The sequence below is a fragment of the Pseudorasbora parva genome, chromosome 22 (genome assembly GCF_024679245.1).
Source record: "Pseudorasbora parva isolate DD20220531a chromosome 22, ASM2467924v1, whole genome shotgun sequence".
NCBI classification, from domain to species: domain Eukaryota; kingdom Metazoa; phylum Chordata; class Actinopteri; order Cypriniformes; family Gobionidae; genus Pseudorasbora; species Pseudorasbora parva.
Window position 1 is genome coordinate 23,770,322 of NC_090193.1, and position 26,349 is coordinate 23,796,670.

At 40.5% G+C, this 26,349-nt stretch overlaps 1 protein-coding gene across 4 annotated transcripts in view; it reads left to right on the plus strand.

Moving 5' to 3' along the window:
• The window catches only part of foxp4 (forkhead box P4), a 141,747-nt gene that overhangs the window by 79,693 nt on the left and 35,705 nt on the right, over positions 1-26,349 (plus strand). Inside the window, exons 4-8 of one of the 4 annotated variants that reach the window (XM_067432294.1) lie at positions 4,077-4,199; positions 13,630-13,710; positions 20,099-20,249; positions 25,547-25,751; positions 26,251-26,346. In XM_067432294.1, coding sequence (XP_067288395.1) covers positions 4,077-4,199; positions 13,630-13,710; positions 20,099-20,249; positions 25,547-25,751; positions 26,251-26,346 — 656 coding nt within the window. Of the gene's footprint in view, positions 1-4,076; positions 4,200-13,623; positions 13,711-20,095; positions 20,250-25,546; positions 25,752-26,250; positions 26,347-26,349 lie in introns of all 4 variants that reach the window. The other 3 variants (XM_067432291.1, XM_067432292.1, XM_067432293.1) reach the window with 3 other exon arrangements.

Genomic DNA, 26,349 nt, shown 5'->3' on the forward strand with positions numbered 1-26,349 from the left:
TATAATATCCTCTCTCCCCCCACCCTCCCTTTTAAAAATAAATAAATAAATCAAATATCTATTTCAAAGCTTTATCTATTTGGCAGCCTATTGAAGATCCACTATAGGCCAAGTGTTCTTCATGTGGTCTAAATGTGAGACATTTTTATCCCTTTACTGACAACACATCACAACAGGTCTCTCTTTTTATACTCTCTTGTCATATATGGACAGAATGCTTTTTGGGTCCTTTTTTAAAATATAGTAAATGAGTGTTCGGGCTTGATAATTCACAACAAGGTGCTCGCTTCTGTGCTTCTGCTCATCGAGCAAAATATCTCCCTCGCCTTTCTTTCTCTTTGCATGTTAATTTAAAGAGAAAAAGAGGAAAAAAATGGGGGGAAAATTAAATGCATTTAATAAATGCCTGACTTCAAATGGTTGGGGTTTCTGGCTCCTCTATTACTGGGTCTATTCAGCGGCAAATGAACGGGGGAATCATTTATGGCGAGAGACAAAGCCGAATGAAAATATAATTCCGCATTGTGCTGCGCTTTTGTTAGCAACCGTCAAGTCCCTAATGGCGCGCTTTTGTTTTCCTGCACTGCTCTGAAACCGTAGTGTCGAATTGCACGCTCCGCTCATGGTGTGTAATGGCCCGCCTTTGTGATATTAGATTATAGGGGCAATTAATGGCGTCAAACCTTAACAACTCAGCATTCAGGCGGCTCGTCAATCCCACTGTCGCGCCGCAATAGAAGGTGTTATAACTCTGGTAATTATTACGCCTGCAACTTGAAAATGTCAATGAACGTGTGTATAAAATAGAATGTATGGGTTGTCACTGCGGGAGAATGGGATGCAGAGGAGCAATTAATTACAGGTTTTCATTTCGCTCTTTCCCGGTGACAAGCAGCCGTGCGTGGCAAATTGGCGTGACGCCAAGTGCCCGCCGCACCGAGCCCCCTCTTTTGCCCTATCTCACGTTCTGTCTCCCCTGATGTGCGCACACACACACGCATACAGCACGTCCCGGCTGACCGACTGGCCTACTGTGGGCTCTCGCCTCGGATGGCGTCCTGGCTTTGTTTCAGATGCCTTTTCCTCTCTAGGTGCACATACTCTCTTTTCAAAGCTGTAATTGTAGGGCCCTTGATGTTTTAACTCTTGATATAAGTCCTCAAAGGCAGATGCACGTTTTTTGGCAGAGGACAGAGGACTCTCCCGCGATGGCATCAGATGCATGATATCATCATCATCTGAAATGTGTCCGTGCTTGTTAGCTTTAGCTGTAAGCGCTAGTCTAACATAGCCTCACCTGCGTCACGCCTATAATTAATCAAGGTGAGTGGCACGCCAGCCCATAAAATGTGTCTGTCTTGTGGCGCATAAGTCATAGAGGGTAAAAGAGTGCATAATTTTGCCTCTTTGTCTCTGTCATGGATTCTGGGAAGCATTCCCACCTCCTCATTGTGAAGGATACGGATGGCCCGTTTGATTTCGATAGGGACGTTTACAATAAAACCTCGGACGGTTGCAGATAACCACGAGGCTCGTGAGCACAAGCTTTCATCCCCCTTTCCAGTGGGGAAAAGAGCCGGTGTTCGTATTTACCGCCAATCTTGTTTACAAAGTCAAATCAGCCCTTTACAGATTTAATTTGCGCCTGACAGCTCTCTCTCTTCGTCTTTCCTCTCCTTATCTCCCCCCTTCCTCCACCCCTCCTCACGAGCCCTCGAGCTCCGAATAGATAAACTGCTGAAAATATGAGCGCTCAGGCGCTACATGAAAACAAATGAATGCAAATATCAGATCGGACTGGCAGTGGACTGGGAAGTCGTCACGCCGCTGCCTGTCTTTTTTATTCCCTTTGAGTGGAAAATGTAGATAAATGTACGTATTATGCTGCATTGTAGTTTGCACTCGTATGTCAGCTTCAAGCCAGCCGTTGCCTGTAAATAGCTTTATTTTTATTGAGCAGTTGCAGGGAGATGATCAGTTCTGGCCCTTGAGCAGTAAATAGGAAAATAAATGGAACGCCACGGCAGAGTCCTGCACGGGTCCATTTTTGGAGACCCGCCCCCGCCCGTACCCGCAAGGTTTAGCACCAGATCCGACCCGTGACCCGTGAAAATATCAAAATTAAATCCGTACCCGCCCAGACCCGTTAATATTTGGCCCGTTACCCGACCCGTGCCCGCAATAAATCACACACGCTAAAACATTCAAATTAAAATGCTTTATTTTTTATCCTGCCCCTCTCTCAACATCAACAGCGTCATGAATGGTCTAATGAAACAGGCAAAAGTGCCTTTAAAGACTCATTGTCAACAATTGCATATAGCTACTCCACTCACCAACTTTACTTTTACTTCATCTATTGCTACTCCTGCAACGCTCGCTTCATCTGCGCTACGAGAGGCATCAACAAAAGTTTCAATGTCGCAGTGGTGGTGACGTGATGGGTCAAATGGCATATCGTTGTTGCGTGTGTGTGTAATGATAATTTGGACATAGAAATTGTAAAAGCCTACAATATGTTCGATGGGGGAAGAAGGAGGCGGAAACCGGCGAACATTTAAAAGACTTTAACCAAACAAAACGAAAGTAACGTGGGCAGCCCCTCGACATCTGCCAAGCGCACACACATAATAAAAAGTAAACAACTCAACGTCAAATCCAGGTGTGGTGATCTCTCGTCCTTATATGCTTCCGAGCTCCCTCAGAGGACTCGAGACCGGTGTGGCTCGCAGGTGACGCTCATTCACAATCACGCCCTGGTCTCGCTCTCGCTCTCTCGTTCACTTTGCCACAGAAATATTGCACATATTTTTCATCCGCCCATACGCGCAACTACCCGCCCGCACAGAGTTAATTATCCGCCCGCATACCCGCCCGTGAATTTTATAAATGTCACAATCCACCCGTTTTAGACACTTTTATGCGGGTACCCGCGGATACCCGCGGGTACCCGACCCGTTGCAGGACTCTGCGCCACGGAGCGGCTGTGTGCATGTGTGTGTGTGTGTGTGTGTCTGTGGAAGATCGCTAGCTGCATTCGAGGAAGCAGCCGCAAATTGTACTGGTGGAAATTGCTGGCCCGTTAAAAAGCTGCCCATAAGTTCACAGAGTGGCCGGCACTACTGCATTAAAAGATGTAATCATGTACAGTTGGCCTGCTTTCAGGCCTTTCCAAACCATCTCTCTCACTCAGAGAAAGAGAGTAAGGATGCCCATGACCAGTATGAGAGTTTTAGGACAGTTGACGGACTGCCATTAACTGCATTGATCATGTACATGTGCTTTTTTGCCTTTTAAACTTAACTTAAACATTTGGTTTCCATAGAAAAGTTCATGTGAAACTTTAAGCAAAAAAACAACAACATATTTACATGTTAATGATAAAATTAAAATAAAATGGGGCCCGTTAAAATCTGAACTATTTGCCCAACCGGGCTTGCAAAGAGAAATCCTTATTGTCGAGCCCGGCTCTCTTTCCATTTCTCCTTTTCTGCATATTTGTCATAAGATAAGAATCACGCTTTCCATCTTTACGCCTCGTTCTTGTCTAGCAAATTGTGCTCTCAATTCCAGACTGTTGCAAGTTGTTTCCTGCCGATAGCTATCTTATCAGACTGTTTGTTATTTTTGCCAAAGATGTGATTCTCTAGATAACAAATCATAATATTATGTTTATTGAAGTACTTTCAGGCTGATAAAGACTACATACTCAAGGGAAGATTTGATCAACACGCTTTTCTCTTTCTCTCTTTTGGAGAAACTGCCAGGATTTTACAATGCATGCAGTGTGGAACTCTATTGTGTCAACAGAGCTGATGTTTTGTGTACTGTCTTTGCCATGACAGGATAAAGAGTTAATTAAAGTCAAGTACAACATTCCTTTATGAAGGTAGAAAAACACAAATGGCATTGTATCATGTTAAAGTGAGGGTATGTGTGCTTGTATCACTGTAGAGATGGGCATCTTAACAGTCACATGCATTTTATAATTGTTGCACTGTTACAGAGTATGATACTCAAACACATGCACAGCTATGTATGCGGTCACTTATTGACCTTATTGTCCGTTCTTTTAGGTGCCCGTATCCATGGCAATGATGACCCCACAGATGATAACTCCTCAGCAGATGCAGCAGATCCTCTCTCCGCCTCAGCTCCAAGCTTTACTCCAACAGCAACAAGCCCTAATGCTGCAACAGGTAACACACACACCAACTCTCACATGTGCACCATGCAAGTCACCACGCACAGAACTTAAAACAATATTTGTAAATGTCTGGGCTGCTCAGACATGACGTGTCCAAACAAACCACACAAAAGGTACATTTTTTCAACGCCAATTGGTGCAAGTTTTATTGGCTAATCAAAATATTACTGTACGCTATTTGCTATAGCATGTCCTCTAATAGCTGTGCTGCACTGACATGTTTTGTACCATATGCCATTGTGTTCCAACAAAGTGTATGACATCATAGCTATTATGGAGTTTTTCTTAGTTATATACACACACACACACACACACACACACACACACACACACACACACACACACACACACACACACACACACACACACACACACACACACACACACATATATATAGTGTTGGGGGTAACTCATTACAAGTAACTTGAGTTATGTAATCAGATTACTTTTTCAAGTAATTAGTAAAATAATGCTTTACAACAAAAAGAGTTACTTTTTCAAATAAGTTACACAAGTTACTTTGTTTTCCCATATATTTACTGACACACTCTTGTCCCCATGTTGAGATGAATCGTAAGTGTGAAGTCGTTATGTGGAAACATGATGGTTATTGTAGTTCTAGCATACATTTACTAATCTCATTTGCACACAAAAAACACAATTCAGTGTTCCTCAAAATGAATAAAATCTGTGAAATGCAAAATCAAAATACTATGCAGACCTCCAATAATTAAATATGTTAAGTAAATCAAATATTTGTATGCATTCAATCTCACTTTATTCACCGATGTATTGCTGCTGACCTTTAATTATTCAGTTAAACCATATGCAAAATATATTTTTTTGTTTATTGGGTAAGTTTTGCCTGAGGCTTATCTACTTTTGTTGTGAAAGGGTCTATACATTTTTTGTCATATATTTTAAAAAAATACAAGCCCAGCCCAGATGAAAAATAGTAACGTAATTTTTTAAAAAAATTTGCACTCACTTTATATTATGTGACCGTAACTACTATGTACTAACATTTTAATAAATAATGTGATACAATGCACTTTTTGTGTACATACATGTTTTTACATTGTACTTGCATTTTAAAAAATACCTGCATGTAATTGCATCTGTAATTAATTTCTGTAGTTACATTTGTAATTACACATTTGGCACTTCCCTTACACCTAACCCTACTCTTAAACTTACGTATCCCACCTTAATATCAGCAAAAGAGCTTTGCAATACAATTTGAACACAGAAAGTACATTGTACTTATTCTTTGATGTAAGTACATAGTACTTAAGGCCACCTAATATAAAGTGGGGCCACAATTTTTTTTTAGGCTAACCAAAATGTAGTTATTTTTTGTTTTTTGTTGTTGTTGTTTTTTGGAGTATAGAAAACTTTAACTGTTCTGCAGATAAGTGTGGGATATAAAAGTCACTACTATAGCCGCAACTGAGAAATACAGTCTCAGTTGTGAGAGTTTCATTTACAAGAATAAAGTTGCAAACTAAAAAACAAACAAACAGTAAAAACAGTAATACTGTGGGATTTGATTAAATTACAACTCTTCTGTTCTATTCAGAAATCACTTTAATATGTGCTGATTGACAACATTTGTGCTGCTTAATATATTTTTGAGAAAGCTGGTGCATTTTTTTCATGATTCTTTGATCAATAGAAATTTGAAAAAGTCTTTACTATCACTATCCTTACGGATACAGAATGGTAATGTACACATTCACATTTATGAGAAATAACTTAAGAACTTAAGAAACTTAAGAAAAGTTATAAATACTTATTTAGTATACTCTGATTTAGAAACTAGAAACTAGAAAGCTTCTATACAAAAACGTAACTTTGAGTGGAAAATATCAAGTTGGCGTCAACGGGTACATGCAAAAACAAGCATTCTAACCCTTCTCAAAAATATAGAGCACTTAGACATAAAAATCACAAACGCTTTGTTCCATACTTCCCTAAGAAAACTTCTTCCCTCCTGCCTGGCCCTCTAACCGGTTTTATAGGAGAATCCGGCCAGCTCGACAGAACATCCTTCAGCTGTTGGCAGAGCTTTTACAGAGTTTTGTCGGATGGCACACTAAATGCACATTCATGTGTGATCCCCGTTAATAGGCCCTGAGTGTAGATGTCAGAGTGTGTAATGTAATCGCGTTTTGTGTAACTTTAATTGCGTACTCATAGGCATGCATGAGTGATATCTTTCCTGGCTTTGATGTTGCTTGGCTCTGGCATTTATAAGCAGCATTTACTAGCGTACTAGTGTCGACGACGCCTCCTTTGGCTGGTGTCGCTACACGTCGACTCGCCGGCGGTCAGGGAGCGCTTATGTTAGAGCGAGGACAATGTTTCTCACCCAGCTGCTGAGCCAGACTTCTCCATATCTCTTCCCGTCTCTCTCTCTTTCTTTCTTTGTTTATTAGTTGCATGGCCTCTGCTATCTCGCTGCGATATCGCCTGGAGGCCAGAGGTGTGGCCCCCGAGCAGACATGAAGAAACAAACAACCCCGTTTCTCTCACGTCTCTCAAATATTTTACATCATCCCAAAACTCTCAACCCTCGACCTTTTCACACGCACCTCTCGGGCAAAAATCAGGTCAGGCACCTCTCTGTAACCTCTTTGATTAAGATTTTCACAACTACAAGACGAAAAAAAGAGTTTTCTGTTACATAAATGATCTTGACAGAGCCGAATTGATTTACAGTAGTAGTAAGGAGGAGGAGATTGCTTTAGGCGAGTATAAATTGAGCCGAGCAGATCAGACAAATTTATCAAGAGTCGCTCGCTCACAGAAATATCAAAATTCAGCTGTTTGAGAAAGAAACTTAGCACTTTTGTCCCCCTCCCCCCGCTTTATTTCTCTTCTTTTTTTTATTCTATATTTAACGAGGATATTGAAATTGAAATAGTTACCGTTCATGGGCCGTTTTACATCTCCAGTAAAAGCCAGTGGGTTTAATGGTTTGCAGTGAAGATGAACCACGTGAGAAGTGGCTTTTAATGCTCACTCTCTCGCACACGGCAAATGGAGCAATCAGAGAGCCAGCCAACACACACGTACAGCAATCCGTCCCTGATCTCATCCCAGTGTGTGTGGGAGAACGAGTGGGCTTTGACTTTTTCTGCATGTGAATACACTTACAAATATGATTTTACATACAAAGACAGAGCAAGCGCAGGAAAGAGAGAGCAAGTGCATGTTTATGTATGCGTGTGCACTTATGCATGTGTGAGTTAACCTTTACATCCCTCCAACCCTTAATTACAGCCCAGCTGATATATTTTTCCTTTTTTTATCCCCTCTCTGTGCTGTTAAGTAAAACCAAGGTCACAATAATGGGAATCTAAGGTGAATGCCTTTCAAGGCGTGCAGTTAACGTGAAAAGGGCCCACTGAATCAAATCATTAAAAAACCCTTAATTATTCTTTAATTATTCCCGCAACTATTCAGCTTCATATTGGCATGAATTAAAGGGGTAATGAGTGGGCGAGAGGCAGCGGGGCCAGGCGGGCGGCAGCGAGGCGTGGAGGAGAGTTTAAACCGAGAGACAGGCGACATATTGCGATCCAAACGCCTCTAGTGTGGTAAATGGAGTTTCGCTTCACACCTTACGGCTCGCTGACTTCCTCTGTTTGGAAGGGCCGTGGCTCGGCATCGCAGACGCGAGGTAGCTCACCTTCAATATCCCGTAGAGCAGCATGGCGACAGGTAGTAAAAAAGGATGCAGTGGTGTGAGATGGCTTTTGTAGAGGGAAAACAGTGTTTCAGCATTGCTCGGTAAAACCACTCACCTGGTAAAACAGTGGGATATGAGCGAGTTCAAGGCTCATTTAAGACCAAAGAGTTGTGTACACTCGGGTCAGCCCAAGAGAAGATTTCTAAAGGACAGAAAGCCAATCAAATGAGAGTTTTCTGTCTTTTGTGCAGTCGTTCTGTCTGTAACATCAGGCCTGTTGGTAATTTTACCTGGGACTGGGTCATCACCAGAACATATAGAATGGGGAGGCATTTAGTTTTCATAGGGGGCACACTTTATCTGAGAAACAGACATTCACCAAAACAATAACAACCTGTATTAATTATAACTGAAATAGATTTCTAGAGTTAATAATAATAGTTAATGTTAGAGTAATAGTTAATAATAGCTCTATATTAACACCAACACCAAAACACAAAATAGTCCATCCTATCTACACATTATGCACACTTCGTAAAAAATTAGTTACAAAATCACTCTAACTCTAACATATGTCTGAGTGTTAGTCATTTATAAATGTAATTGTTTCAAGTTCTGTTTTGTGTAATGCATTACATATACATTTTAGGCAGAGGGTGACCCAACTTCAGGCTAAGGCTAAAACTTCCCCTTTAAAAACATTTAAATAGATTTACTTGAAATGGTTTCAAGTTACTTGTCTCTGCACAACCTTCACATCCCAGATATATAATTTGTTATTAAAACTTCTACGTTCACAAAACATTGTTAACTTTAATAGAGAATCAAGCATACTTATTTGGCATGGCAGAAGGCACGCAAAAAAGAGCGCTCCCTTTATAAGCACTAAAAAGCTGTCAATCACCATTATTCCTCGCGATCAATGAAGCTGTTGTTTGTTATAATGACAGGATTTGCGAGCGTGCAGAACTCAGAACCCATTCACCGCTCGAAATGCCAGAGTTTTTGTTGAGTGCAACCTTAAACGCCTCTGATTAGCCATTGTGTTCACAAAATCGACAGATATGTTTGGGATTGACAACATTGCCCAACGCTACTAAAACAGTGTAAATAGAAACCTTTTACATTGTCCAGAGCGCAAATTATTGTTAGCCGTTGGCAGATTTTCCTTTTAAAAGTAATCAGAAGGACCAAAATGGTTTGAGTGAGAACATTCCAAGCTATAGTCTCAAGTCCCTGGACAGGGGAAGGCTAAGCTTTGCCCAGCCTTACACACGCACCTACATTTCTGATTCATATTTCTGATAATGTGATTAAAGTTATCATTGTAGAGTGCTCCTGTGAACTAAATGCTGCTGAAGACCTATAGTTATGGAATATGGCCAAATCCACAGAATAATATTAAGTTTACTGAATGACATATTGGTTATGGTACGTTGGCACTGCCGCCCAATACGCCCACCCCCACCCCCTTGGCAACAGGCCTGACCTGGAAAAGGTTTATAGGTATAATATACAAGTATAAACTGCTCTAAAATATTGAATTAGTTATTTATACCTGTGTAGAGAAATGTTTGATTTGTGTGTGATTTGAATCCTTTTCAATAGTCACAAATGACTGGAAAGGTCAAGGAAAGGTCACTAATTCAAAAAAAATTATGTAAAAGGGGAAAACGGTGTGAACCCAGTAAATGTGTAAAAGTAAATATTTTTTTCTTTCTGATATTTCCATACATGTATGCATTTCATGTGTCCCCCAAAAATGTTTTGGAAAAATCTTAGGTTAGGTCACAAGTTTCAGAGAGTTTTTTCGAGTGTGGGTCGGCTTTACGTCAACAGAGCAGAAGGTCCTTGTATGGGCCGTACGGGCTCTTCTTCCAGAAGGGTGCGCTCGCACGTGACTAGAGCGAGAGAGGAAATGCACGCCCATAAACACTCTCTCAGGTGCAGATCCACTCCGTGAACACTTATGTCATTATAGTCCATGCCGCGCGCCGCGCTCCACTTTATTCCTATGGGTGACATCAAGCGACTTCAACGCTTCAGCACAGCATTCCGGGAAGGCAGCGCTGCATTTGAACCGATTTGAACGCAGAAATGACGGGAAGCTTCACAACATCGCTTCAGTCACGTCGCAAAATGGATCTCCACGGTCACTGCTGTCACAGGACTTCACCAAATCATACCAAAGAAGTGTGTTTTTGACAGAGCGGTCCCAGCGATAAAGGTTCGGTCCTGCTTTGGAAGCAGCCGGTGAGTAAAACTGCTTCAAATGTCGATGCTGTTTGCTATCGTCGCGTGAGTACACATCAGTAAACGACACGATCGCGTGCTTCGGCATTCAAATGCGCTAATGTTACTCCATTGTTGTTCTACGTATAACGTTACACTAGTCTGACGTGCAAAACCGTTTTGCTTGCTACGCATACAATAGTCCATAAACCGAATCATGTCCTCATAAACTGCGAGTAAAGACACACAAATGTTGACAGGTACACTAAATACAGTACATACCACAGAGACGGACGTCCTGCTGCTGCTGTTTCTCCTGTTCAATTTATTTCAGCCTCCGAATTTGATTCTGGATCATATATCTATTAGCTGAGATCGATAGCCATGGGTTTCTCCATGCTTGAGGACTTCATCACTTTGTGCGGATTTGTCATTCTTTAGCTCCGCCCACGCGATACCCCTCCAGGCACTCGTTTTTTTCCCGGAAAGACTTGGTACAGCCTTTATTTCTTTTATAAATATAATAAAACTAAAGACTTTTCGGAGATGTGAAGGTTTCAATACTACTTTATAGGTACTCAAGATTGACATGAGATTGACTGAAACTGAGTGTTTCAGTCAATAGTTGCCCCCCCCCCCCCCAATAGTTTATAAAAAACTTTTTTTTTTGAAAGGTCAAAAAAGTTGCACGCATTATAATTATGAAATAATTCCATATTCAACCATTTTTGAGCATGTTAAAATACACTAAAAGTTTGCGTCTTTTTAAAGTTGTAAACGGTGTTGTGATTTGGGATGTAGCCCACTATTTAAGTGCCTCATACCTTGAGTAAGCCTGCATTACATCTGTAAACAGTATGTGTGATAAGGGGTTAATGAGGGTATCATTATTCTGCTTTTCTCCAGCAGCTGTAACCACCGTCCCCCAGGCGCTCCTCCGCTGCCCCTGCGTATCCAAGGGCCTCCGTGCTCTGCTCTTTCGGTCAACATGTACTTCCATGTCAGATAGGTCATCCATGCAAAACTGAGATTTTAATCTTAATAGGCTTTCCTGGGTAAATTAATAATCTCAAAGTAAAACAAACAGCGGTGGGTCTGCGGTTAGCCAGAGCTACGGTTGGAGATGTGTAATGACAGTGTTAGTGGGTGCAAGCCAGTCTCACTTAGGACTCTGTAAAAGAGAAGCTATTTGAAAGTAGCAGCTAGTTCATACAGGCGAAGGTAAACATGGAAGCATAACAGGAAGACTTTCTCATGTTTCATATTTTTGTCCTTCAAATGCAGGAAATTAGTCACTTTATATTATTTAATATTATTTTAAATAATTGCCAGTGTAAACCTCACCCATATACAGTTTCTTTTTGTCATTTTTGGATAATTATTTCCAGGTTTTCAAGTGAGCATTAAAGGCACGTTACTACTTAAAACTTCATGAGATTTCTGATTATCTGTATAAACATTAGCTTCAAAAACGTTCTTTCAGATAGTTCGAAATCTGATGAAACTTTCCATAAGATTTTATGTTTTCAATAGACCCTCGATTAGTTTCGATCAGACCCCAACACTAAGCATGAAGAATAATAAACAGGATTTTTTCCTTAGCAACTAATAAAAAAAATCAGAGAATTAGTAATTGAGCATTGTAAATGATTAATCCTATCTCTCCTGTTCTGCCCTCACACACCTGTTTCTTGTTTTTGTGTAATAACCTTCATTGTTCTGGAGAATGAAACATACCCTAACCCTACTATGCACACTTAAAATCATTGACTTCCACATGCCTCGGTCTGTTCCCAAAGATTTTAATCAGAGCAAGGTGTGCCATGGCGAAGTGTTTCACAATGATAAAGCACATACAGGTCTGTGTTTACCTGTGTAGAGCAGATAGAGGCTCATTCAGCTGAGCACTGAATAAGTAACCAGTGTGTAAACACCTTTCTTGTGCTTTATTAACTACATAAACTCCTTACGCAAGCAAACAGAACTGCAAAAACATCTAAAAGGTGCTTTTTTCACATTTGACAATGGCGTGATTTTGTGTTTAATAAACTTTCCTTGCACATAATTAATGGGTAGTTCTAGGAAAAGGGACGCATCCGTGTAAGAATCAAAGCAGGTGTCTGTATTTCAGACCTCTCAGATCCTTAAGGCATAAATGGGCTTTTTGTGCTGACCTCTGGCTGGTTTCTACCACCTGTGTTTTAATCATAACTGTAATTCAGGATGCACAAAAACTGCTCTGAGATTAGAAGCGTAGGGCACATTTTACCAGCGCTTTCCCAGACAGGTGTTGTGTGTTTTAGTTCAGTCAATCATAAATAAGGAAGCCTGTCTCCACACTGTCAGGTATGCCACGTCAAGAGAAGGGTGGACAGATGATTTACAGGACACATTCATACGCCACCTGCCAGGTGTTTAAGCTGCCTTTTAGAGGAATGCTGAAAAAAGATGAATATGCCTTATTATGGAGGCACTTTAGCCCTTAAGCAAGAAGCTGATCTTGTTTTATCCTGTTTTCATTTTTTTGATGCCTTTAGACATATGCGACTCCGTGCACCCAGCTGCCTCTTTGTAGAGAAACAGTGTCATGTGACTCATTTGATAGCCCCACATTTTCCGGTGTAAGCAGATGGACAGGACAGTTTTTTGGGCAACCTATTGTGCCATGGTGTCTCTTTACTTGAGAAGCATTGATGTTTAAATGCCCTTTATTGGGTTTGTGTAGTGTAATAAACAAAATGGAGTGAAAAGGTACAATACATGCGACCTTCATACTAAGATTTGCAGTACAGATTAATCTAGTTTTGTTTTAAAGTGTATGTTATTGATGTTTTGTCAAAGTGCTTCTTTTTTCCTACATATTTGTGCGATGTCCTTGGAGCACTGAAGTTTGCGGGGTTTTTTCTCATGCTAACAATTGTAAAATGTTCTTGTTTTTTAGTAAAATATCTAAATGAATAGTAATAATAAAATGAATTGACTTTGCATAAGCTTTTCAAAATAGCATAAAATATTATGAATTCTTTTCAGAAAATGTATCTTAATGAAGAATATTGTCAAGCATAAATTTAACAATTTAGTAGTAGTATAGTAACAATATATGCTTATGCCACTGTGGGGTAAATACAATTTAAAATGTGATGCTTATATCCGAGTTTGTTTGTTTGTTTGCATGCTTATTCATTAATTTATTAATTTATTGTTTGGTTTATTTATAAAAGTATGTATGAATTTTTTATTAATTTATTATTATTTAATGTAATTATTATTTATTTATTTTTTTGCGGTATAGTGTAACATTTATGTTAAATTAATATCATATCTCTCTCTCTCTCTCTCTCTCTCTCTCTCTCTCTCTCTCTTTCTTTCTTTCTTTCTTTCTTTCTTTCTTTCTTTCTTTCTTTCTTTCTTTCTTTCTTTCTTTCTTTCTTTCTTTCTTTCTTTCTTTCTTTCTTTCTTTCTTTCTTTCTTTCTTTCTTTCTTTGTCTAGCTGCAGGAGTACTACAAGAAGCAACAGGAACAGTTGCACCTCCAGCTCCTTACCCAGCAACAGCAAGCAGGGAAGCAGGCCAAAGAGGTGAGACACCCCTGTCCCCTCCCTCTGTAGTGCACTTCACAGCATACTTCACCCTCACAGCACCCTAGATGAGCATCCTCAAGCCGGCTGACACATCATTTGTCACACAGCAGAGGCCAGTTCCTCTTGAAAGCCAGAAACCAACCCTTTGAAAATAACTGTATTCTCATATGCGAGATGATTGCATGACTGATTGCGTGCGGCACTGAGCGGCACAGACCTTATAAAGGCTCTGTAATCACTGAGCATTACATGAAATCCTCAGTAGGAAAACAGACAAAGTTTTTTTCCTCTTCTCTCAAGCACTCAATTGCATTTTGTGTATTAAGTGATTCAAAAATGCGGATTAAGACATTTGGGGAATATGGATTTTCATTTCTCTGCCGTTGACCAAAGTCATGCTCCAAACCTTACCATGGGCTTCCCCACTAATACTCGTTAAGTATTAATTTACAAGTCGCCGCTTGCTAAGCCTAGTGGAAAATCCCTATTACAACCCACTATGGCGGAGTTGACGAGTTTCTTTAATTGTCAATTAAGGCACTGGAGGAAGAGAAGGACCTGATCTGGGTAATGAAGGTGAGGGGGATTCATGTTGGATCACTGAGGATAAAACTGCAGCACAACAAAGGCGAGGGCATAATCACTGTCTGCGCACTGCGGGAGAGAAGATCTGCGTTAATCTGGCGGTCAAATGAAATCCAAACTTTTGCAGCCTGTGTGTTAGTGGCGTGAGCTATATCAGATACAACTTAATCAAGGAGTTTCTGCGAGGTCTTAATGAACAAACGGCTTAGCGGAGAGATTAGCACATAACTGCTAGCAACATGCAGGCTACCATAGCTTGTGTAGATGAAAGGAAACCAAGGTTTTGTATATTTGTGCCCTGCTAAAAACCAGCCTAAGATAGTTTTCTGGTCTTTGAACTGGTTAGGCATATTCTAGTTAGCCTTCCATCCTCTACAAACTGGCGTTAAGTTAGTTTAAAGGGTTAGTTCACCCAAAGATGAAAATTCTCTCATTAATTACTCACCCTTATGCCGTTCCAGATCCATAAGACCCCAGTTCATCTTCGGCACACAAATGAAGATATTTTTGTTGAAATCTGATTGCTCAGAAAGGCCTCCATTGGCCGCAATGTCATTTCCACAATGTCATTTCTCAAGACCCATAAAGACACTAAAGACATCGTTACAAAGTCCATCTCACTACAGAGGTATAACAATAATTTATGAAGCAACGAAAATATTTTTTGTGCAAATAGTTCAATGCACTGATTCATAACGGTTCAAAGCTTTACGAAGCAGTGTTTTGAAATGGGCCTTTGCTATGCAAGTCGTTATTTAGGGGTTTTTTTGCGCACAAAAACTATTTGTCGCTTAAATTATTGTAGAATCACTTTAGTGAGATGGAGTTTGTAATGACATCTTTAGTACCTTTTATGATTCTTGATAGAGGAAATTACATTGTGGAGTTGAGTCCTGCTAAACAACTTGTTCAAACCAACCCAAGATAGCTTTTTGGTTTTTAAGCTGGTTTAAGATGGTCTAGTAAGTCTCCAGCCTCCCCAAATTTGTTAAATTGGTCTAGTTTGTCTCCTAAGCTCACTAAACTGGTGTTAAGATGGTTTAACTGGTCAGTCAAATTGTTATACGGACTAACTGTCTAAAAAGATAACCAAAACCATCAAAACTGCAGAGATTAGCACATAGCTACTAGCACAGGTTCTAGCTAGATGCAGGTTAAGGTTAAGGTGAGCCCTGCTATACAAACCAACCTAAGATAGCTTTCTGATTTTTAAGCTGGTTTAAAATGGCCTAGATTGTCTCCAAGCCTGACAAAGGCGATTTTTGGCTGGTTTAACTAGTCTCCCAGCGGGCGAGAGATAGAGATAGAGATCTGAAAAGCCCCTAAAAAACATCAAAACAGAAAACACACCACGCATCCAGCTTGACCATGTTTGGAGACTGGTTTAAATGCGAGAATAATCTACAGTCTCCCATCTAAGCTCTGTAAGGTTGAAGGTGGTGTGCAGGCCTCTGTATGTGTGACTGAGAGGATCAAAAAAATGAATGAGTTCTTGACTTCATAGCGGGTGAGAGACTGAGGTGGGGGAGGATGCTATAGGACATGGAGGACAGGGATTAAGACGCGTTAGATATGCCCTGGACAGCATAGTGACTGATAGAGCAAATGCGTGGCAAATGCACAAGGTGCCCGAAACACACACACTCTTCAAATGAGACCAGTATCCTGACATTTTCCACAGATAGTCAAGGAACGTGACAGTAAAAGAAGAGAAAAAAGACAAGGGAAAAGATTGAAAAGTGAGAGGGAGGGAAAAGGTATAAAAAAGCATGACTAACCTTATTCAAGGCCTCAGGAGTTTTTCAGACATTTTCCCTTATTAAATATTAGAGCAGGGGAGATGGTGTGTTCTCTGAGCGGAAGGAGAGCGGGGAAATTAAATCGGGAGGGCATTGGTCAGCTCCTCTTCCCCACGGGTCAGCTCACGTTTGTTCAGGGCCTCTTTAGTCGGCCTGAAATTTGGCCCTACGCAACTTATGTAGACAAGAATGCTTGGCCAACACGCTGCAATCCTGAATTTTTTTTAATACATTTTAGCCATTAATTATAGCCATTAAAAGCTATTCATTTTAACATTTAAATGAGCTTTAAAAATATATGTTTTTTAAACTTTTAATTTACATTGTAATAAATGTATAATTTGCTGTAGCTGTCCACTAAGGTTTTTTTTCCCTGCTGATCCAGTTGGGCCAGGTTAATATTTTTCACTTTAAGACCTAACACACAAGACGTGGATCTGATCCACATCATATTTTTTTAGTTTTATTTAACATTTAAACTCTTTAAAAGACAATTTGCTTTACTATCTGAAGCAACATTGTGTGCACGTTTTTTGGGTGTTTGTTCAGAGAAATCGGCTTCATACTTAATTTAAGTACAGATTTGAGTGCTTTTTTTGCATATTGTTACATTTGAATGGCCATAATTTGATTTATTTTAACTGATAAATGCATGCTGCCTGGATTATCACAGCTAGGAAAATTGTATATATATGCGTATTGGATTAGGCCGTGTGTGTGTGTGTGTGTGTGTGTGTGTGTGTTTGTGTTGTCTGCCATGTAGTGGTGTTCCCCTGGGGATGAGTGCACTGACAGCATTGGACTAAAAGTAAGCAGTCAGGCGCGAGGAGACGAAACAAAATAGAAACACAAGAACGTGTGGTGTTTCTCATCCCTCTAGCGCTCTTTTAAAGCCCTACCTTTCCTTTTCCTACCAGGCTGTTGGCTCAACTGGCACAGGAATCTTGACACCTGAAGCCATGAAGCAAATTGTATCTCTGGCCATAATAACACCACCTCAATTTTCTCATCAGAATTTTTTATTTTCCTTTTACTGGTCATTATTAGCACCATATTTCAACAATCAAGGCATGTATATATTATGTGCGATTTGAAATCGGAGGCTCGTACTCGGGGCTCTGTTTTTGTAAAGCAGCTGAAGATGGAGAGATGACACGTTATGCTCTCCCTCAGTAAAAGATGCTTTAATTGCAGCCCATATCACTGCCAGTCAGCACAAGCAGGTTGAGAGGTGAGATAGACAGATAGAAGAGCGGGAGAGATGGTTGCCACACACATTTTTGCATCATCAATCCAGACTTTTGCTCTTTTTCTGTTTTTTATTGTTTCACCCACTCCCTCTCTCTATCTCTCTCTCTCAGTTTGACGGTTGAGCTGTGGAGTCACCCTGGAGTCAGCCTAATGAAGTAGCGCTGTCAGTCGGGCCTGGCGTGCCCAAACTCTGTTTGATGTGCTCATAAATCAAGCTGACAGGCCTGTTACTCCGCTAGCTTTAGCCACTCAACTGCATCTAATGTAAACAGCGTGCAGACACAATGTGTTAAAGAACTTGAACTGTGTCCCATAGGACCGAAACAAGGAGAGGAATAGAAAGGAGAGGAGTTGGGGATGAAGAGGAGGAGGAAGAAAGGGATAGACATGCTGAATATTGATGTTAGCTCACTTCTTCGGTTGTGTTCTTCTTCGGAACTGAATGTTCTTTGTTCGCAGTTTTCACATCTGTCAGTCTCAAAGTTGAGGAGAACAGGTTATGGCCCTTCTCGGCGAGTTGGGGCCAGATTAAGAAAAAAGTTAAGACATTTCTTTAGATAATTTCTATGAAGTTCCTAAGTCTAATGTTCCTGACATTGCTAATGTCAGACTTTTGAAATCTTTGGTGAGTTGAGTCTCTTGTGCCTATTCCAGATCATTCACTTATGAGGATTTGTGATTGTTAGGATGCTGCCTTTGCTTATGTAGGATGTAAGGAACAAAGCAGCTCAGTAGGTTTTGGAAAACGCTTGTGTTTTCTCTCTTCTCTGTTGATGTTGACCCATGTGGCCCTTTCCCATGAGGCCCTGTGCCCCGGGTGGCGGCCTCAAGCACTTCTCTGACAGTGAGATTAAGAAACTACCTTTAATTATTTTCCTTTTTTATTTTCCTTCCCTCCTTCAACTTATTTTTCTCTCTCCCCTCCACTTTTTTGCGGCGTTATCTTAAAGGAGATAAGGCCCATCTCTCATTTGGAGAACATCAAAAAGCGTGTCTCTGGAAACAGTGGTTTGACTCAGGCCGGCTCAGGAAGGAGGACATTTATCACCACGACACCAGCTGACCTTATCGGCACATGCCATGTATTCCATAGCACTCACACTTACCCTTAACACACACACAACTCACACTCAACTCCCTAAATCTGCACCTTTCTGCTCTAGAAATAGGTGTGCGATGGTTATTTTATTATTTTAAAGGTGAACCATATACCATGTATACTTTGAAAAAGGTTTCCAAAACATTACTCATCTTCCATTGTTCAGAAAACCAGTTACGCTTCTGTTCAAAAGTTTGGGGTTTCTAGATCCCCTAATGTTTTTGAAAGAAGTCTCATAGAAATTGCATTTAATCAAAAATACAGTAAAAACAGTAATGTTATAAAGTATTGTTGTTATATTATATTATTATGTAAAATATTTAAAAATATATTGGAAAGTAATTTATTCCTTTGATGGCAAAGCTGAATTTTTAGCATCATTAAGTCTTCAATGCCACACAATCCTTCAAAAATCATTCTAATATGATGATTTGGTGCAAAATAAATCTTCATTATAGTCAACGTTGGAAATTTTTTTTGTGTGGGGAAACCATGATACTTTTCTAGTTCTAAAGGAAAGTGATACTTTTCTAGTTCTAAAGTTCTAAAAATTTATCTTTTGATAAATTTAATCCATCCATGTTAGATAAAAGTATACATTTCTTTAAAAGAACGGTAGTGTAGTCCCGGCCCAAACTCCCAAAATGTCATCGGTTGAGTCAATAATGCCATGTTAGGTCATTTTAAACATATAATACATGCATCACTTTTAATAGCTCTTTTCCAGCCTTTTCTTCACCTTGGCCTTTTTTCTGTTCTTTCCCACCTCTGGCTAAAGATCTTAAGTTTTTTTTTTATACGTTTAGGGCTAGTCTTCTTGGAGTACACTGTGCTTATGTCATAGATGATAAAACGGCTTGCTCATTTTTCATCTCTTTGTTAAACGTCACCAGAAGTCAGCTGGAACAAAAATAAATCTCTTGAAAGCTGAATGATGGCTTTTGTTTATGAAACAGCGAAAGCGAGTTTTGGAGTCATGCTTCTCAAGTTTCACAAAACACATTTCATGCGTAGTGAAAAAATACCAAGCCTTATCGTAAAATGATAAACATCTGATGTCATATAATCTGGAACTGTTCTTAACATTGCGCACAGATGTTGTTAGTCACTGTTTATTGCCGTGTTAATTGGGAGCCAACCACATGCTAACAGATTGCTACACGCAGGAATGAACAAGCGTGTTTGCTAGCATGTCTTTGGTGTCGGTCCTAGACCACATGGAACTGTCACTCACAGATTAATGTGTTATCTCGTAATGCACGAGGCTTCACAATGCACTTCGACACTTTGAACCGAGCCTCGGAGTTTTGCTGTCTGCTTGTTGTCTACCGCCACAGGAAGTGCTTTGGTGATTGCCGGGGAAAATATCTCTATTCCAGGATATGTCCTATCTAAACATGTCCTGGACGAGGTTGAAGGCTTATAAAAACCAATGAATGTCTCCTCTTTCCCGCCCACTTTATCCTGCAGCTCTCCAAGTCTCTTCCTCTCGCTTTTCCCATCTCTTTGTTTTGTTGTTTAACATCTCTCTCTCACTCTCTCTCTCTCTCTCTCTCTCTCTCTCTCTCTCTCTCTCTCTCTCTCTCTCTCTCTCTCTCTCTCTCTCTCTCTCTCTCTCTCTCTCTCTCTCTCTCTCTCTCATTTTCAGCAGCAGCAGTTGGGGAATAAACAGTTGGCTTTCCAACAGCAGCTGATCCAGATGCAACAACTACAGCAGCAACACATTCTGAATCTACAAAGACAGGGCCTGGTGAACCTACAGCCAGGCCAAGGAGCAGTACCCATTCAGAGCCTGCAGCAAGGTACACAGACCAATGCAATTACACAGTATCTGTTAAACAAGGCTCAGGGTTCACTGTTTTTTGGGGGGGGCAAAAAGCAGTATGTCAACCGAGTAGGATGCCCCAATACTCAGTATTGATACAGTACGTGTATGACAAACTGCTGTTGAGTTTTCTTTGCCATCCTTTGAGCAATCGGGTACTGCCTGATAATTTACCAAAATACTTATTTACCAAAAAAGTAATTTGTGCTGTTTTCCAGTTTAAATGTCTAAAAATCCTTAAGATGAAATAAGACTCAACACTGCATAAATTATTCAGACTTGTTTTCATAGCTTGTATCTTGAACACAATTGTTTTTTTATTGCTCCACTAGCAGATTATCTTGTTTATACTTAAAATAATTGGGAAAATGTACTTAATGTACTTAAATGTGTAGTAAGACAAAAGCACTTATATTCATGAAAATGAAAACGTGTCTTAATATTTTACACACAGTGTACATTTATTTCATGCTAATTTGGGACTTTTTAGATAGTCAAACTGGAAAACATGTCAAGACAAATATACAATTTAAAAACATTGAATGTTAATTTTAGGCCTTGTAGTTGAATTAAAGAACAAACCAGTCAAAGGATTATGCCAAATATAGCATAAAGGCAGATATACTATACTTCAGATATACTTCATCAATGATCAAATCAACATATTGTAAATAAACATATTTCTTGTATATCACTAAAATAGTTCAGTGTATTTAAAAAAATACATTATAAGATATTATACAACATTATAAAGCGACAACATTATAAAATACATTACATTATAATACATTTATTATAAGTTCCGTACCATTAAGATTAGCAACATGTCAACATCAGACTATTGAAATCAATTAGAGTCACCTGCTATTTGTGTGACAAGTGAAGAATTTTATTTATCGAATTTAGTATGTGCTATAATTGCAAGGGAATTTAGGTGCAATCATTTTGTTGCAGATACTGACTCACTTAAACTAATGCATATCTTTGAAGGTACAAAACTCTTCCTCAACTCCATTTGCTGGTCGATATTGACCACAAAAATCTGACTCTGTCTAGCCCCAGGGTGAGGTGCTACAACCGCTGACCTCTCAGCAAGGTGGTCTGTCTCTTTCACAACTCTCCTCTTGTCCTCAACAACCAGAAAAACACCACAGAACGTCTGATTCGCTCCTTTAGTGATGCTTATTAAAGGAAAGTGGAGCTCTGGAGGAAATGCAGTGTGCTAAATAAATGCTGCATCTGTGCTCAGACCCGTAGCCTAGGACCAGATGGTAGTCTCAGGCTGAGGCCAGACCTGCGACCGCCGCCCACTTATTTTTTCTTAGTCAGCCTCCAGCACACACACACACACACACACACACACACACACACTCTCTCAAATTGCCCCGCTACTACATGCGCAACCTTAAATGCTAATAAAGCTGGCTGTAAAATGAATCCCTCATTCTTCTTCCTCCAAAATTTGGCAATGAGCTATCATCTCAATCTATTAGAGCGGGATGAAGCCCCCCAGAGACTAACTACAGCCATGTCCATAGAGCCACATGTGAAGCTTGTTAACTTAATCAGCTCATAAAGAGATAAAAGCAAAGCTTGATTGTTGGTTTTGTGGAAGGCAGTCATTTGGATAATAGGTAAAATATGCCACAAAATTTACCAGGCTTTGTGCGCAGACTGGGGAGGGGGCTTATGTGTGTGCGCATGTGAGTTTTACACGCTCCAGACACACTTATCCTACAGAAGGAAATGGAGGTTTTGGATCAGTTTTGAATGTATTTTTCCATTTTTCTTCAGTTTGTCAAAGGGTCCAACCAGAAATGGATCTTGACTGCAAACTGGCCACCATCCTCCGAAATTAGACGCCTCAACTTTTACAGGTTCCACAGCGGCCATAACATTACAAGAGCCTCAACAGGACAGAACAAACAGGGAGCCGACTCCAATTTCCATGCCGAAATCCCTGCCATTCTTGCCGATAGGGCCTCCAAAATGATCCCGGTCTTTTATTAGAGTGCTTGACTCTCATTCTCGCCCATTGCTCTTGACATCTCTGATTATTTCAGTCTTAAGAAAACATAGACTCGTCATCCGAAATCCTGAGTGGGCCTACCCCACACACAGACATATGCGCGAGGCTGCTTTTAGGAAAAGCAGTCTGGTAGAGGGGGAAAAAAAGGAGCGGGAGAGAGCAAAGCAGAGGAAGGTTTGCAGATTGATGAAAATAATTTTTAGCGACAGCTGTAAACTTTTGGCTTTGGCATCTTTCTGGCGCAGACCCCAGCGCCCGCCTCCCACTCCCGTTGCTTATGTCATTGTTTCAAGGGGTCTGAAGAACAATAAACTCTGGGCTCTTGGAATCCCTTCAACAAATCCTGCGACAGAACAGAATCATGGAATTTCCCCACAATCCCTCTCTGAAAAGAAGCCCTCCATTATGACTGGCCAGCCAACCATGCGCATTCTTCTGGCTAGTCATGCTTGGCCGTAGCTGCTGCTGAAAAGGATTTGTTCTCTGATCCTTGGGTGGCGCCAACCGTTGTTGTTGTTTTCGTGTTTGTTTGGCTAACCAGTCATTCCCTCAGAAAAGCTAGAGTTTCAAACACAAGTGACTCACTGCATTAGACCCGACTGCTAGTCGGGATGACTTTTATTTCTTTGTATGTTCACTTAACAGTTACAGTAAGTCATTTTAATTCCTGTCCAAAGGGCGCAACCAGATCTGTTGGACTCGGCTTAATGCTTTGTGATCACCATGCCAAACTTTTCTTCAGTATTTTTTTTTCCAGGAGTTGTGATGCATGAAGCTAGAGGAGGGAGCAGACATAAGAAACCAAAGGGGATTTTTTTAATGTTGCATTGTGATTGGTTTTCTACTTATGATTTTTAGTTAAATGGAGATGGTAAACCGATGTAATGTAGTCCGAGCTGCGGTGAAACGGTAGCAGACACTGAAAAAAAATATTTATACTACTTGTTCAAATTGCTTGATTAAAATGAGCTAAAGCAACACTATTGCTGTACATTTTGTCCAAACTTAATTTTCTTGTGTTCAGCCCACCTAAATATAAGTCAAATTGAAGTCAAACTTAATCCGTTTTGTGTTGTGTTACATGAATGATTTGTGTTGCAGTAACTGAAACTGGGCGGGGCTTGTTAGTTCCCAGCATGATTTGCAAATGGCAAAATCAAGAGCAAGTATATGTTATTTTATATTTAAAAGTGTATTTTTAATGTATTTGAGCAAAATGAGAATTATTAAAAAACAATTTAAATTGCAGTGGGTTACCATTGTGGAGTAGAGTGGAGCATTTGCTTTGGCTGTGGATTAATACAACTAATGTCATAAAGACTTTGCTGAAGGAGCTATTAATGCTTAGCATTTAAGATGCTAATATGTGCTCTTGCTAGCTAAAAGTTCAGCTAGCTAGTGCAGTATTATCATTTATTTGTGTAACATTAAAGTATATGAAATTGAAGTGGATAAATGAATTCATGAAATTGAATGTCTGAATAATGACAAGAAGTCATATGAAATTCACTTTGAAACTACTTAATTGAGTCACTAAAAATGTATTCATTCCATAATTTTAAAGTTACATGAATAAATAATGCTTGGTCAACGCAATTCATTCATGTGCGACCGATGGACACAATTAAATAATGTAAATCCAGCGCACTTTTTTTCAGTGTACTGTAAATGCACACATTCATTTATCCTTCAAAAGTTTGGGGTCAGTAAAATTTCAATTAAATAAATACTTTTATTTTGAAAGGATGCATTTAAAACCTTTGTATTATTACAGTTCTATTTCTACATTTCTATTTCAAATTATTCAACTGTACCAAATCAGCATATTAGAATGATTTCAGAAGGATCATGTGACCCTGAAGACTGTGGTAATGGCTGTACATTTAGCTTTGCATCAGAGGGATGAGGTTGACTTTAGTGTTTTCTGTGAAGTGTGTGTGTGAGAGAAAGAGAGAGTGTGTGGCCAACCACAGGGGAAACGCCTCACCTGCCCGCGTGTGCGCGTGTTTGGAAGAAAATGCAATACAAAAACACTTCACTGTAGGTAAACCGCTCCATCTCCACCCTGCGTCCTCCCTTCCACTTCCTATGTTCTGGCTGTTCTTTCACAAAAGTAGAAACTTGCACCAAAAAAACACCTCCCTCCATCCACGGCAACAGCGCCACACCACCGGTCTGGCTTGGTTATTTTCAGGGTTAAAATACATCCGTGGTCCTTTGGTGCTCTGTCAGGTTGTCTGTGTCTAGTGAACAACAGCCTGTAGCTGCAAGTGTGGCCATACATCATTTCCCTGGCCCCGGGCCTGCTGGGAAGAGAGGGAGGTGGGGTGAAGAGAGCCAGGCCAGGCGAGGAGTTTTGTTTTGGCGGGGTCCGGGACAAGAATGCTGGCGGACCAGACATAATATTTAGATTGCTATTAAGTCTTTGCCATGTGAGATAGCGTAGCAGGCTGTGGCTTTTCGGGAACAGTGTGCGCCAGACGAGCTTGGCCGCCCTCCCCCCTTTCTCTTTTTTACACCCTCAAATCTCCCTCCCAACCTAGACCCCCTCCGCTTTCCAAGAGACGAAAACAATCCCGAATTCAGCAAGTTTGAGGGGAAAATAAAACAAAAAAAATGCCAAGAGAGCATCTAGCCAAGATTAATTCACCCAGTGAGTTGCAGTGCCGGTCGGGACAGTGATAATTACAAATGGAGGTAGCCAGGGGGATTTGCGGAGATGTTGAAAGATAACAAAAACACGCTGAAATTAGCCATTTGCTTCCTCAGATTGGGACGGTTCCCTCCTTCTGCTCTCCCGTGAACTTAACAAGTCCCATTGGCGTTCCCCCCTCCCATAGTGAAGTGTGGCGCGGTGTGTGTCTGGTGGTTTATGGCTTGCCACACTAATGTCAGCGCACTGCCAGACTTTGAGATCTCTGGGGCGGGATGCGCTGCCAGCTGGCCGCCGTTCAAGATGAGGTGAGGTGTAGAGGGGGTGGCTTTGGAGGTGTGATAAGGAGAGACGCAGGTTTTGAATGCTTTCAGAAGGAGCTCTCATCATTCAACACCAGGCTTTCATCGTAGGGCACCTGTTGTTGATTCAAGGATTGTCTCACCTTGTTGTGTTTCAATGGAGTTTGTGGATTATAGCCCTTATGGTTTACTAAAGGTGTTGTTTTTTTCTGGCTTAGGATTTATTGTAATAAATAATGATTTATAGTTTGTAGTAATATCTTGCTTTCTTTCTTTTTTATCTATCTCAGCCATGTGTCCCACTGACCTGCAGCAGTTGTGGAAGGACGTGGCCAGTGTTCAGAGCACAGAGGAGGCCATGAAACACGAGGGTCTCGATCTGACCACCAACAGCTCCAACACTACCTCATACTCGGCCTCCAAGGTCTCACCTCAGATCCCCCATCATCCTTTGCCAAATGGACAGAACTCTGTGCACACTCCAAAGAGAGACAGGTCAGTGGAAAATTCACAAGCATACTTTGTTTATCCACGTGATATCTTTTATAGTGAGTCAAAGACATGAACCACCAGTATCCACAGTTTTATTCAAATTAAAATTGGCAGTATTTTGAAAGTAAGCAAACAAAGTGCTATAGATTCACCTGTGTGTTCTGTATCATGAGCATTCAAAGTGCCAACTGCTACTTGACAGTATTTCATAAATAGATATTTTTGTCACACACGTCGTATTTCAAGGTCTCTGCTGTCAGGTGCCGTTTGATGAGCTGATGTAAAATGCCTGGTTTCATTTGATATTTGGTGCTTGTGTGAGTTCCTCAGAACATAGCATGCCTTCAGCATGACTGACGCCCCTGTGCCAGTTTAGCATGAGTGTGTGTGTGTGTGGAGTAGGTGAAAGTATACTGTGATAATTTAGCTGAGAGGTGAGCAGCTGTGTGTGTGAGAGAGTTGTCCTCCTGTTGTGTAGTCATACAATTCTATCTATTTTAAGAGCAAGACTCTTTGAGTGGATCTCGTCCTTTACCAAGGAGTCCAGTGACGAGCATCTCATGCCTTATTCCAAAGGCGCTCACCTGCAGAGCACTCAGTG